Source organism: Rhinopithecus roxellana, chromosome 22 (assembly GCF_007565055.1).
Source record: "Rhinopithecus roxellana isolate Shanxi Qingling chromosome 22, ASM756505v1, whole genome shotgun sequence".
NCBI classification, from domain to species: Eukaryota; Metazoa; Chordata; class Mammalia; order Primates; family Cercopithecidae; genus Rhinopithecus; species Rhinopithecus roxellana.
Window position 1 is genome coordinate 4,830,741 of NC_044570.1, and position 15,100 is coordinate 4,845,840.

The 15,100-nt window shown below is 42.5% G+C and overlaps 1 protein-coding gene and 1 pseudogene across 1 annotated transcript; both read right to left on the minus strand.

Annotated features, from left to right (window-relative positions):
- Nucleotides 1-2,716, minus strand: part of LOC115895670 — a 9,529-nt pseudogene extending 6,813 nt beyond the window's left edge.
- Nucleotides 2,653-5,290, minus strand: LOC104681669 (testis-specific Y-encoded protein 3-like). The gene is made up of 6 exons (XM_030926324.1): nucleotides 5,092-5,290; nucleotides 4,283-4,394; nucleotides 3,993-4,099; nucleotides 3,753-3,898; nucleotides 3,564-3,645; nucleotides 2,653-2,869 (listed from the first exon to the last, which is right to left on the minus strand). Exons 1-6 carry the CDS (start codon nucleotides 5,288-5,290, stop codon nucleotides 2,847-2,849), a joined length of 669 nt encoding a protein of 222 aa, XP_030782184.1. The 3' UTR covers nucleotides 2,653-2,846.
- Between the last annotated feature and the right edge of the window lie 9,810 nt (nucleotides 5,291-15,100).

The window sequence follows — 15,100 nt, forward strand, 5'->3', positions numbered from 1 at the left end:
ATGCCTATTAATGTGATTTTTGATTCTGCATATGTGGTTCATTCCACACAGTTAATTGAAAATCCTCAGTTACAATTTCATACAGATGAAAAATTGATGACTTTTTCTACCCAATTACAAACAGCAGTTAGGAGCAGAATGTACCCTTTTAATATCACTCATATTAGGGTTCATACACGTTTTCCATCACCTTTGACTGCAGGGAATCAAATGGCTGATTGCCTAGTTGCTAATACAATATCTAATGCTAGACACTTTCACAATTTAACCCATGTTAATGCCTCTGGTCTCAAACGCAGATACAGCATCACCTGGAAAGAAGCTAAAGCTGTTATCCAGTGATGCCCACCTTGCCAAATGGTACATTCCTCATCTTCTACAGGAGGAGTTAATCCTCAAGGTTTGGAAACTAACTCTCTTTGGCAAATGGATGTCACACATATTCCCTCATTTGGGAGACTAGGTTATGTACATGTATGTGTGGACACCTTTTCTCACTTTGTCTGGGCTACATGCAAAAGACGAGAGTCTTCTGCCTGTGTTAAACGTCACCTTTTGCAGTGTTTTGTGGTGATGGACATTCCAGCCTTTATTAAAGCAGGTAATGCCCAGGCTATATAGGCAAGCTCTAGCTACATTTTTCTCTATGGAATATAAAACACATTACTGGTATCCCATACAATTCTCAAAGACAATTCATAGTGGAAAAAAATGAATCTTTCCCTAAAACAGCAGTTGCAAAAGCAGAAAGGGGGAAATAGAGAATATGGAACTGCACAGATGCAACTGAATCTAGCATTACTAACTTTAAATTTTTTTGAGCCTGCCCAAAAGTCAGATGCTATCCGCAGCTGAACATCATCTACAGAAACCAACTGCAAAGGCAGAAGCAAAACAACTGGTTTGGTGGAGACATCCAATATAAAAAAGTTGGAAAATAGGTAAAATAATAACTTGGGGTAGAGGTTATGCTTGTGTTTCTCCAGGCCAACATCAACAGCAGATCTGTATACCATCAAGACACTTGAAACCTTATCATGAGCCAGATGCCGAGGCATAGGTTCTGGGAGGATCCTGAGGACCCCCTGATTGCATCCATATCTAGACTGATGCTGAGGAGGACCCCAACTGTCATGAGCAACATTCGTCAAACACAGCCACCCACCTGGGGACATATCAAGAAGCTGTCACAGATGGTGGAAGAAAACCTAAGGAAAGTGGGACAACCACTCACAATGAGGATATTAATGGTAGCTATGATGGTGGTGATCACCATTGCCATGAGTATTCCTTCAACAAGGGCTGACACAGAGAACAGTTATATTTGTTGAGCATATTTATCAATCTTGGCTGGCAATAATGCCTGGATATAATCACTCTATGACACAGTTACACATGCTTTCTGATCTCATTATATACCATAATAAATCTGCTCCTATAATTGAGACATAGCACCTCGAAAACCTATTTGTAAACAAAATAGAACCTGGCCATAAATAATAAATTTACTTGCTTATGAAGATTGCATTGCACAACAGGCAAAGGTGTTGTGCAATGATTTCTATGGAATCATTATTAATTGGTCCCCTAAGGGGATGTTTAGCTTGAATTACACCTCTCAGTCTGTGTGCCACAGCCATGCTATGTTCAGATGATCTGAACGAAATGGTCAGATGGTACAAATGATAAAAAGTATGGCAAAATTTCCTGTTATCTGGAACCATGGCAGTATAGTGGCACCTCAGCCTCAAATGATATGGCCCGCTCTAGGAGCTTAACATAAGGATTTGTGGGAACTATTACATGCTCTTAATAAGATCAAAATTTGGAAAAGAATAAAAAGCTTCTAAAAGACACTCTACAAACTTGTTTTCGGATATTGCACAATTAAAAAATATACTTAAAGCATCCCAGGCACACCTGACCTTAATGTCAAGAAGAGTACTTAAAGGAGCTGCAGAGAGATTAGCAGCTAGTAACCCATTAAAATGGATAAAAACACTTGGAAACTGTGTGATTTAAATGATAATGGTGCTTTGTTATCTATAAAGTCTGCAGATGTGGTTCCTGACTCCTGCAAGAAGTAGCTCACTGTGACAAAGCTGCTATTGCTTTTATTGATTTGCAAATCAAAGAAGGAGGACATATTGGGAATAAGCCCCCCCCCCAATCTGGCCATAAACTGGCCCCAAAACTGGCCATAAACAAAATCTCTGCAGCACTGTGACATGTTCATGATGGTCATAATGCCAGCGCTGGAAGGTTGTGGGTTTAACAGAACGAGGGCAAGGAACACCTGGCCTGCCCAGGGCAGCAAAACCACTTAAAGGCATTCTTAAGCCACAAACAATAGCATGAGTGATCTGTGCCTTAAGGACATGCTCCTGCTGCAGTTAACTAGCCCAACCTATTCCTTTAATTCAGCCCATCCCTTTGTTTCCCATAAGGGATACTTTTAATTAATTTACTATCTACAGAAACAATGCTAATGACTGGCTTGCTGTTAATAAATATGTGTGTAAATCTCTGTTCGAGGGTCTCAGCTCCGAAGGCTGTGAGACCCCTGATTTCATACTTCACACCTCTATATTTCTGTGTGTGTCTTAAATTCCTCTAGTGCCGCTGGGCTAGAGTCTCCTCAACTGAGTTGGTCTTGGCAATACCTTTCATTTTTCATTCCATACAATCCAATTTTACCCCCTCTTCCTGTCTGCATTTTTTGTGACCGGACCTATTTTTCTTTTAGTTCCTGTGCATAAGGGCATGCTGAGTACTCACTTCCTGCATACTGTAGTAACTTTTTAGGAGTTCTGCTGTGTTCGGTAAAGTCTGATGCTCCATCATATTCAACTAAAAATCTGGAAGTCCCCTAGAGAAACACAAATGCATGTCAAAATGCGTTTCCTCTGAGCCATACTTTAAAATGTTTTAATTTTAGGGCCTGCTGAGAAAAGACTACCCCTTCCCCATTCGCGATCTCTTAAACTTCCTCCTAACATGTGTTCCAAACTGTTCGCCACAATGCCTGCCCCATCCCCAGTATTCTTTGCGATGGGAGTCAGCCAACAAGATGCATTGTACACTAAAAGCACATGGAAATCTGATAGGGCAATAGCTTAATAAAATCCATCGATCTAAACAGTTTTTTGTGTTCTGTGGCAAGGGTGACAAGGAGGCACATTTAGGGAACCCAGTCTTAAGGGGTTGGTAGGATGACTGTTGGTGGGGTTGACAGCCATGGAACCAAATGCCACAAATTGAAGTTAATAATTCGGCTTTAATTCTCAGTGAGTCTGGACATGCACTATGCTTCCCTGGGCTTAGGACTCCACAGTTATAACCTGCTTTGCAGTGCAGTGTTTCATGTGTCTTTTTCAGCCCAATGCCATGAATGTCCTGGATTCTGTCACGCTGTGTCTTCCTCTCAAGGAATTTCTACATGGATAAAACGACCCCCAGGTTCTACATTTCTGAAATGAGCATCCGGGCTCCCTGAATAGAGAGGTGTGTCAACACCCTTATCCTGGGTATCAGACAGCTCCAGTTCCAACTGTACGGCTCACCTGAAATCTCTGTTCCCTCTTCAGGTGGCTTCATCCTCCTGTAGTATTGCAGGGGATTGCGCCACAGGTCCTCATATAGGATCTGTCAGGGGAATCAATCGGAAAAGGCCTTGTGAGAACTCAGACTGGGGACCCGGGCAGCTGGGATCACACAAGAGTCATTCCTCATGTTTCCCAGAAAGGACTCACCTCAGCAATCCTACTGGATCCGGCGAAGTTGTGGTCAGAAAACCAGTTGAAGAAGTTAAGACCGCTGCTGTTGTGTCTGCGGCGATAGGCCTCAACTTCATAATCCTGGCACCACTGAATTGGAGTGGAATGAGAAGCCCTGTATTCTACAGACAAGGATTATTTGGGAAGGGGGCTGGAACACGTTGGCACTGATCCACCCACCTTCTTCCACTACCCATCCTAGGAGCCACCTGTCACCCGTGATGTTCACGAGATATTCCTTGGTAATCACTTTATTCTGGAAGTACAGGTTACTCCGAAAGAACAACATGATCTGGCAGAAATGAATGGGATGCTTTGCTGATCTGCTGCCCCAGGTTGGTCTTCAGCCCCAGCCTCCTGGGGTAAGCATCCTCTGAGAAGCCCTCGGAACTTGTGCCAGGTAGTGCTGCGTGGCCTTCAGAATTGTGGGTGTGGAAGCCCTGTGCCCTAACTGACATTCTGAGTGGCAAACCATTGACCCACAGGAAATACATGAGACATCTCACTTTATTAGGCAGGCCAGGTGGATGGTACGGAATACTGCAGATCCAGAGGAGAACTTTCTGGCTTCTGGGGCGAGGGCGGCAGGGATGGCCTGGGGGAAGTGGGTTCCGCAGGCTGTGGGAGGAAAGCTGCCTGAGTCTGCTGAAGTGGAATTTGTCTGCTTCAGAGACCAGAACCCAGGCAATCACTCCCGCAGGTCTAGGCAAAAACAGGCTCCCTGCACCACGCTTCCTCTGGGAGAATGCTGTACTCCAAGAAGCATTCCAAAGGGCCTCTCAACATATGCCTTGTGCAACCTGAGGCTATCCACCAGGGATGGCCATCGACAGCCTGCCTGAAAGCTGTTGTGCACTGCCTTGCTGACTCAGAGTTTCCCTCACCCTCAACAGTGGCTGTGGTGCCTTATAGCCAGGCTCTGCAAGCCCAGGGCCTCAGCCTCTGGCTCCTGAGCTTCTGTGTGCAGTTGACCCTGCTGGGGACCTGAGCCGCAGGTGAGTGCGAAGATCCGTGAGTCTGGCGGGGCTCCTCAGAAACCTCGGTCCAGGTAGGTGTGGGACTATGTTCTCAGGACGCCGAGGCCTGTGGACCTTTTGGGGAGCGGTCCCCAGAGTCTAGGGGTGCCGGGGATGGGCTAGGCTGCCCTGGCCAGGGTCTGTGGGAGCACCCAGGAGGGCACCGTGTTCAGGCTGGAGGCTGTGCTGGAGAGGACAGCTGGGGCACAGAGCAAGGAGTGGCCTTAGAAGAGGAGGTGGTGCTGACAGTGGAAGACATAATGGCTGAGGTGGAGGTGGGGATTGAGGAGGAAACCGACGTGGATCGGCAGAAGGAGGACCAGCAGGCACAGCCTGGCCCTGGACCCAGCACACCTGGGCCGTCAATGGACTCACTGGAGGTCCTTCTCTTGGAGCTGGTCTACATGAAAGCCCCAGGCCATACGGCATCTCCGGCTTCTGGGCCAGAGCCATATCGAAGCTGCCCATTCCGGATGGCTGGCAGCAGGGGATGGCCATAGCGCCTAGAGCTGTCATGGGGGCTGGGTGGGGGCTGCATGGGGGAGGAGCCAGGAGGGAGGTGCTTGGGGTCAGCCAGAAGGCAGGGTGATGGGGACAGTGTGGGAACCGAGGGGAGGTTCTGCAGATAGGAGGCCAGCTTACTTGGGGGAGCCCTGGGAGCAGACCGTAGGGACTGGGAGCCAAGCACAGCACTCACAAGGGAGAATCGTGGGCGCCAGGGACCCTTCACACACAGAACAAAGGTAAAGGGCATGTTTCCCTGGGAAAGTTCCTGGAGGAAGGGGAGTCTGCATGCCCATGCCAGCCATTGAACCGCTCTCACTGCCTGTTTCCAACAAGCTCACCCCAGAAACACAAGGTGCCCAAGACTTGGGTTTGTTGTGCACGGGGCTGCTGACCTCCACAAGGCGGGCACCAGCTCCCCAGATACGCTTTCTTCTGCCTGCCAGTGCTACACTCAAACGGGCATAGTCCCTGAGCATATATAACCTCCTTTGCACCCACACAGGACCCATGGGGAGCGCCACGCACAACCCTACAGCCCCTTGTAACTACAGGGCTTCCCTCAAGTGGACAGCCAATCCCTCCGGGACACCAGAATAAGAGGACACCGCACACCAGGACATCAGTGGAGTATGTCCAGCACCCAGCATACAAGGGCCTCCTGCAGCTCATGAACGCTGAGGAAGCAGCTGCCTCACATCACCCCACTCCCTGCCCCCTCAGCCCCAACCACCTCTTCTGCCTCCTGGACCTGGTCAGCACAGGCTGTCTTGGCCTGGCTCCACCCATTCCAAATGCCACCACAATTGTGACATTGCCTCCTCCCCAGACAGAAACAGAGGATCAACAAGGGAGGGTGACAGGCCAAATGTCTGGGAGATAACCCTGCTCCACATTTTCTATACTCTTGCAAAGTTGTAGGGTGTTACCAGTCATGACCCACCCAATTATCTCAAGGCTCCTTGACCAGAGGTAGATTGTTTGGCACACCCAGATGTCAGCCAGGGTCAGAAGCTGTGATGAGGTCCGCTTTGCTAGTTGATGGATTTGCAGGTCAGGCTGGGGAGCCTGGGTCTGTGGGAAGGATCCAGTGTCTGAGTCAGTTTGAGGTGCCCGTGGGGCCCGGGATGTCTCAGTGGCAGCTCTGGAAAGAGGAAACTCATGCTTTATTCTGGCTAGCAGGCCACCTCAGCCCAGCTAGATGAAATGGTCCCATTGAGTCCATCCTGTTTCTCCTTCTTGGTCAGGCAGGTGGAAGAACTCAGTGTCCCAGCTACTGGTGGCAGGATGAAGATTTCCTTTCATCACAACCTTTACTTACACGATGAAGTGATCATTAAGGAGTATTGTATTGGCATAGTTGGTAACGAGTGCCTCCCAGCATGGTAGGGGAGTTGATGTGTGGGAGGGTGGGTTTGGCATGAACCTTTCTGACTCCTCTTCTCCAGGGTAGAGGGTGTCTTATTCCACTGCGGTCCAGTGGTTCTGGGATCATGAAGGTCAAGCATCCAGCTGCAGTCAGTACATCACCTACTTGAGCTTGTTCAGCTGGTTGGCTGAACATGACTGCCCGGGTTTTGGCAGGATTGCTGAGGTGGGAGTCATGGTGGGGCATCATGGGAAAGGACCCCAGTGGTCATTCCTTGGCCTCTTCGGAACTGGCTTTGAACCATGGCCTGTGACCTGGGACCCCTTCTGCAGTCCCCCAGATCATCAGCTAGGGCCTATGGCTCAATCCCTTGCAGTACTACGCTAGGAAGTAAGGGACGACATTAGAGACGGAACAGAGAGAGAGGAGGCCAGGCAAGCGGCCTAGGGTTGGGAACTGAGAGAACTTTGAGTCCTGAATCTGTGCCCACCATGGAGAACCCAAAGATCATGGAGAAGACTGCAGTGAGCAATCCCAGGCCATCTATTGGTTGGCAGAGAAAGGCCCATTAGGAAACTGTAACACCACATTTCAGGATTGGGGAACCCTAAACCACCTGCAATGCATGTGTCTAAGGTCAATGGGTGAGAAGCTAGGCTTAAGAGATAGCTGTCTCATCATCACTTGCCAGTTCCCTCCCCTGCCCGAAGGCTTGCTGCTACCTGGGGCTCAGTTTGAGCTCAACCAGGGCCCTCTCCCTCTCCATGCGTATATCCACCTGAGGCCTATCTAGGTGTACATCCTTTCAGAATGGTTCTCCCAGGCCTTTCATGTTCTGTTTCGATGACCCCAGGCTCCCCTGACATGGGTTCTCCTCTCTGCCATCCTCACTCCCACTCCCCTACCTTCCCAGATTAAGACAGGCCAGTGCACAGGGAATCTGGAGGACCACACTGGGTTTCAGTGTGAGGAAACATTCTATTTTCTTCATGTTACATGTATTTTAGAGTTTCCTCAAGGGGAGGAAATGTGAAGAGATTTCAAAATGGCTGGGCACCTTCAGTGTGTGTCCAGAGAGGGAACCTGGCTGGGAATTAAGGCCCACTTGAGTAAAGGTGTGGACACCCAGTGTCAGTTATCTTGATAAAGATCTGCTTTGTTATATCACCTACTATTAGTATACATTTTAATTTCTTGGAATATTGAAAAAATGAATTTAAGTACGAAGAATTATAATTTGTTCATAATTGTATGAAAACTGCAAACAGATCAATTTTCCACTAGAATTCTTATGTGAGACTTGATGTGTTTATAAGTTTTAAGATACATTTTATTGTTCTACTCTCTGGCAATTTTTATGATCATTTTTGCAATATATGGACACAGACTAGAAAGTTTTTAAGGGACTTTCAGCTTCATTTAGAATACTTACTTGTAAATTTTGATTTTTGGCCCAGTGGTTCTTTTCAGTTTACTATTTATACTTTATATGTGAGGTGTTAAATTTGTTTTCTTATTTGCCCCTTCTGGAACTTTTGTTTTAGAGGATTTTTTTTTTTTCCTTTTAGATATGTGTGTTTACCTGTGAGCCCTTTTTCTAGTACAGATTTTTTTGTTGTTCATTAGTTTTTAGGGTGTGTGTTTGCTTATTTGTTTTGAGATGGAGTCTTGTTCTGTCACCCAGGCTGCAGTGAAATGACATGATTTCGGCATAATGCAACCTCTCCCTCCCAACTTCAAGCGATTCCCCTGCCTTAGCCTTCTAAGGAGCTGGGATTACAGGTGCATGCCACCATTTCTAGCTATTTATTTTTTTTTTATTTTTTTATTTTAGTTGAGATTGCGTTTCACCGTATTTGCCAGGCTGGTGTCATACTCCTGACTTCAAGTGGTCCACCCACATTGGCCTCCCAAAATGCTGGGCTTACAGATGTGAGTCACCATGCCCAGCCTCATTTGTTGGTTTATGTAATTTAATCTTTGTTGTATTTTCTTCATGTACACATAGTTTAGAGTTATTCAAATGATATATTTTATTTATTTACTCAATACTTCATAGAATTTTAAGAGTAATGTTTTCATTCACCAAATATGGTATTGTGAATAGGTTAAACCTTGTACAATATTGTCATTTTCTTTTTGATAAATTCTTCAACAAGTCTGATACTGTTTTTCCCCCACCTGAGAACATGCATATTGTTATGAAAAAATTGTGTGAGTGAGTAGGTATGAAAATATAATTTGAAAGACTAATAAAGTTTACAACTACAATTTCACATTTGTATTTTGCATCATTTTGAACATTTTACTTGCTAACACAGGAAATTCTGTATTCACTGTCACGTTAAATATACACTTTTGAATCATTTTCAAGAATGAAAACAATCCAAGGCCAAGCATTAGTTCACAAAGTAAGTAGAAAGCAGTTGTTACGTAAAAACAAAACAAAAACAAAAACAAAACAAAACAAAAAACAAACAACATATTTATTGAAGGGATATTTAGATATATTTTAGAAAGTTTAAGTCAATATTTTTGTTTTTGTTGCTTTGGTGTTTGATTGTACTGTGACCAGACTATAGCATCACTAGTTATAGTCACTAGGCTACCAGTCTCAGGACTGCAATATTATTGAAGAAAGTGGCAGTGTGTTTGGCTATTTAAGGAGACTAGAGGACTTAGGAGTTTCCACCCAAGGCATAAGGGCCTGGTTTAGTGGGTGGCCTTCTTTTGCTGAAGTAGATAACATCCAGGAGAAGTGTAGACTCACTGTAGTAGCTGCAGCTTTGAGGCTGGTGAAGCCTATTTGTCTCCAACTCCTTATTGCCAGATATTGGTCTGCAATGTAACAGCACTTCCTGGACTCACTGACTCCTGTAAATTAAAACATAGAATTTGGATGCAAATCCCTATTCCAAATTCTTAAACTTAGCTGTAGTAAGTAGATAATAAAACATGTATTCAGAAGAAAGGGATACATAAGTACATAACTAAATCAACCTGATCAAATACCTTCAAAAATACTACTACAAAAAATCAGTAATATTTTTTGGTGATTAAACCTTAAAAATTATTTTATTTGGGGAAATAGAAAAAGGTTGGACTTGTTTTAAACTCTGAAGTGTAAAGCTACTATTATTAGAATACGGACATTATATATAATGTCTAATTTGTTTGAACAGCAGCATACTAGATATTTAGTATGGCTAGACATTAATAACCCATGTAAGAAAACTCAGAGATTAACAACAAAATTTTTTTTAGAGATTTTATTCTGTAATTAAAAACTTTTAAAATGATTCCCTACTGATCAATGATTCATTTACATTTATCATTTAGGCATACGTTGTATACCCTTTATATAGGGACAAAGTTACAGTTTCTATCAGGTAAGTAGAAAAAAATTGTGTACCACATTTGCATTAGAGTCTTTGGCCTGAGTAATGAAGCAACAATGGAACTGCCTCTGTCAGGGACCAGGTGGGCACAGCTGCAAGCTTCTATCACTTGTATCTTTACCATTTCTGAATTCTCATAGGTCTGTCCTAGAAAGACAAATGAACTATAAATATCCTAAAGAACATATGTTACATTTAAATCACTAAGTGTTGAGATAAGACCATGATTTGTTTTATCACTGTCTCATCACTTTAAAATTGTATGTATAACTTATACAAAGAAATTCAGTTTATTTTATCACCATTAACATTTTACATTGCACATGTGTCTATTTCGTTGTCTTTCCAGTGATTTTTTTTTTTTTTTTTTTTTTTTTTTGAGATGGAGTTTTGCTCTGTCACTCAGTGTGGCATACAGCAGCCTAATCTCAGCTCACTGCAATCTCCACCTCTTGGGTTCCAAGCAATTCTCCTGCCTCAGCCTCCTGAGTAGCTGGGATTACAGGGACACACCACCACTCCTGGCTAATTTTGTATTTTTAGTAGAGATGGGGTTTCCCTATGTTGTTCTGACTGGTCTCAAACTTCTGACTTCAAGTGATTCACTGGCCTCAGCCTCCCAAAGTGCTGGGATTACAGGCATGAGCTACCATGCCTGGTCCCCCTTTTCTATGAGAAAAGTTCTTGCTTAGTCACCCAGGCTGGTGTGCATTGGCACAACCTTCACACACAGCAGCCTCAACCTCCCAGGCTCAAGCTGTCTTCCTGTCTCAGTCTCCCACATAGCTGGGTCTACATGTGTGCAACACCACACCTGACTATTTGTTGTTGTTGTTGTTGTTTAGGGATGAAGTCTTGCTATATTGCCCATGCAGGTATCAAATTCCTGGGCTGAAAGGGTTCTCCCAGTTCAAGCTCCCAAAGTACTAGAATTATAGGAGTGAACCACTGCAGACAGCCTCGCCACTCTTTAATCACTTTTTAAATGCCACTCATCAAAATTAACAAGTAAATTTTTACTTATTAAATTCCAAATTCCAAGTCAAGTTCAGGTTCATTTTCATAAAGAGCTAAAAATAAAACAAAACAAAAACCCTTTTCCTTTGTTTTGAAGTTAGCAAAGAGTTGGAAAGCAAATTGTCACTACTTTGGTTTACAAAATTGACTGTACAGAGAAAGATCCTCAGATAATTTTTTTCAGATGTAAAATCTTGTGAAGTTATCATAGAACCATCATCTTATAAAATAAAAACAAATCTCCTAGCGAGTCTTTTATGTAGATGAAATATCTTATAACTAGAAATGTATAAATTGTGATTATGGTTATTCATTGAACTGTAATATTAAAAAATATGAACCTCATTTTTTAGAACTGCTACCCTAATAAGAAAAGTAACTGCTGACCTGGTAAAATAATTTGTGGCCCAGAGAGCCAGCATTCTGAACTATTGAGGTTCTTCAGATAACCCAAGGGTGCTAAGAGTCGAATGGGAGTCTGGACAGCTTGGAGTAGTAGCAATGACAGGTCATTTCTTGCTGCCCCACTCACCAACCAGAATCTTTCATGCAGTAGAATGGCAGACACCTTCACAACTCTCAGTGGTACCCCAGTGTGCATAGTTTCTTTATGTTCTAGCTTAAGTTTCTTTAATCAGAATACTGGGAGTCTTTCCAGCTTTCTCCCCCACTGCAACAATTATATAGCTATGATTTTAGCTACTTAGAAGTCATTGAAGTAAACAGGCAACAAAAAATGCAATAATTTGAGGTTATTAGAAAAATAATGAAAAATTCAGAGATAAGGCACCTGTCTCTAAATTGGAGCAGGGTTATCTTCCTAAACTTACAATCTTAGTGAGACATCAAACCAATAGTTTAAATAGAAAATTCAGGTTTGAGGGTCAGGAAGGAGCTCATATTTTAAAAATTATTTTAGAGTTCCTTAGGAAATTGAGTTGAAGCAATGCTCATTAATATGAAGACAGAGACATAAAAATGATGAAGATAACCTGTTTATAGAAGGGGTAAGGAAATACAGACAAAATTAGAAGCATAACTAAGATCTTAAGTGTAGTTGTCTTTGAATTAGACTTTGGAGGATGTGAGAAAATAATTATGGCCTCTTTTATGTTTTAAATGTATTAAACACTGTAGCTATGGCAATAAGTGGTACCTATAAAATAGCTGTGGTTAAGTGCACATTTAATAGATAAGACCAAAAGAGATCTCTCAATTTCCAAGGAAATAAGTGGAAGTACAGTAATGTGAAATATCAATTGCTAATGTTGTGATAGGTTTTCTGATAGCCAAGGGAAGGGGGAATGTGATAATCGCAATGTAATACAGCTAGTACACCAGCACCTAAAACACACTACTTACCAACTACTATGCTGTTTCCCAACATCATAATATGCTTAACTTAAATATACTTAATTTAAATGAACTGTTACAAATGGAAGCTACTGTGTGGTAGTAAGGAAATGTCTTTGTGTCAGGAGAGTGTGTCTTAAAGTTAGCCCTATTCATCTTTTGCCATGAGAACTTGATCAATCCATTCTACTTATCTAGTATCAGAATACACATTTAAGAAAACTATAATAATCATGTTATATGATCTACATCGTAAAGTAACCTGTAGGTATACTATGGAAATTGAATAGTAGTATGAAATGCCTTTGTAACCCATAAGTAAAATAATTTTTATGATTTGGTAGAGAGAAAACTTATGTATTTCTCAGGAAGAGCTTTATCTCCCCTCTCCTTCCCTCTATTCTTTACTATTTCCATTTTCTTCTTCCTTTGCTTTTCCTACCAGGTTTTTGAGACTTACTCTGAGCTAAGGCAGAGAGAGGAAGTGTCGTTGAATAGAAATGGGAGAGGAGGTAAAAACGGAGGCATCTGTAGAGGTAGAGACTGAAAGGGACACGGAATCAGAGGCAGTCATGGGCCCTTGCTGGTGCCAGGGTGCCTTTCTAGGCCATGGCACTCCCTGGAGCCAGAAAAGGAAAGGGTGCACTTGGCTGAAGACACAGGGCGTTGTGTAACACTCCTCAAAGTGACTCAAGATTTCCACTTGCACCCAAGTATCCTTTTGTTGTAAATGGCACACCAAATGTGATCCCAGGCCACCCTGCAAGAAACAAGAGACAAAATATCAATCAACATTTTGAAGGAGGGCCAGAAGTAACTTTTGGTGTTCAAGATATTCCTCTTTCTCCCTGGCATTCACATCCCATGAATTTGTCGTCTTACAGCCAGCCTCCCCCATAGCTTTCTTGGGCTCTACACAAAAAGTGAATTCACTCAGCTCGGGGCAAAATTTGGCACAAGTGCTCACTTGTAGGATGCTCAGATGCCTTTTGTTGCAGAATTCCAGGACTTCCTGATGGAAAACAGAGAAGAGGTGCTTGTGTTTGTTTGTTACCAAATTTAGCTTAGATTAGAGGGAGAAGTATGGTGAAGAGAAGGACAGATTTTTTATTATTTAAGAGAGGATGCTATTCTCTTTCCAAACATGATTTTATTCCATCCCAGTGTCCTCTTCATTGCTCACCCCTCAAAAGCGACCAACTAGGTCGCCAGCAGTCATATAGTTGTATAAATTTCTACTGTTCCAGACTTTTCTCCAAGCAAAGAGGAAGGATCAGGGGTTGAAAATGTAGTGACTACTTCAAGAAGATCAACCCAGGTCCTAGAGGTCCCTTGGGACCTAGGTAGGTTATGGCAAAGTCAATGCCGATAGTCTGAGCTTAGGCAGAATCTAGAAGATGACTAAGCCCCACTTGGACCATGGCCAGGGCTCCTGAGCTTTTTCTGGTGAAAAAAAATCAAGAAAAAGTCTTATTATTTCCACATTTCAGTTTGAATAAAGCCCTGGAGGTTACGTGAATCAGATGAAACCCAGGTAAGCACTAAAGTGCAAATACTACTTTAGAAACTATTTTCAGGTATCGTTTGAGACCAAGTTGGCAACATGATAAGACTTTATTTCCGTGGAAAGTAATAATTTAAAAAAATTAGACAGATTAAGTGGTGAATGCTTGTGGTCCCATGTATTCAGGAGGCAGAGGTGGGAGAATCCCTTAATCTTGGCAGTTTGAGGCTACTGTGAATCACACCACTGCAGTCCAGGCTGGGCAACAGAGCAAGATCCTGTCTCTATCTCTCTTTCTCTCTGTCTCTCTCACACACACAGACACACACACACCCCCACACACACAAATAAAGAGAAAGATATTCATTAGTAATCTCAATGTTGTAATTGCCTCATAATGATATCTTAATCTTGAAATGAATTACTCAGATTTACATAAAATTGGCACATTTAGCTGTGGTAAGGAACCACTGTTCATTTAGTATGGAACCAGCACAGAAATGGGAGAAAGACAGTTGCACAGAAACTATCCAAGGGAATTCACTAATTTCTGCCTCCCAGCAACTGAGACAGAGGGTTACATGGCCAGGGCATAATCCACACTCTGAAGAAGGAATACACCTGTGGAAGAGAATGAGATTAGTGTTACTATGCTCCCATTACTAAAATCTAATTTTAGGTTTTTAGGAATATGCTTGGAAATAAGTATCTTCAATTCTGAGAAAATATTTGGAAATATACATTATTAATCATACAATTTTAGATATACTACAGAGGTGATGTGCATATTTTCCCTTCAAATAATAAAGTACATATATATAATATACATATATATAATATATAATCTTACTATTTATATCCAAGATATTATACTATTATCCAATAGCATGTGTATATATTCATATACCTCCAGTGGAATAATAAACCATTTCTAACAAATAAGACTATCTTTAAAATACTGTTCTCTTAATAGAATTGTGTTTATAGAACATAGCTCACAAATCCTGTTTGACAAAAAAAAATTCTCTCAATATTTAGACATCTCTGCTAATTCATATAATAACCTAAATTTTGGTTTTGCAAAGGTCTGAGAACATAACCTCTGATGTTACACACTCTGGTTTTAGGGGTCAAGAAGAGACTTCATATCAAGTACATTAGCT

Coding starts and splice junctions, on each gene's coding strand:
- LOC104681669 (XM_030926324.1), bottom strand. CDS start 5,290: ATGGCCATCCCCTGCTGCCAGCCATCCGGAATGGGCAGCTTCGATATG. Junction 3,899..3,992: donor ATATCTCGTGAACATCACGG/GTGACAGGTGGC, acceptor CCTTGTCTGTAG/AATACAGGGCTTCTCATTCC. Junction 2,870..3,563: donor AGAGGGAACAGAGATTTCAG/GTGAGCCGTACA, acceptor GTGTTTCTCTAG/GGGACTTCCAGATTTTTAGT.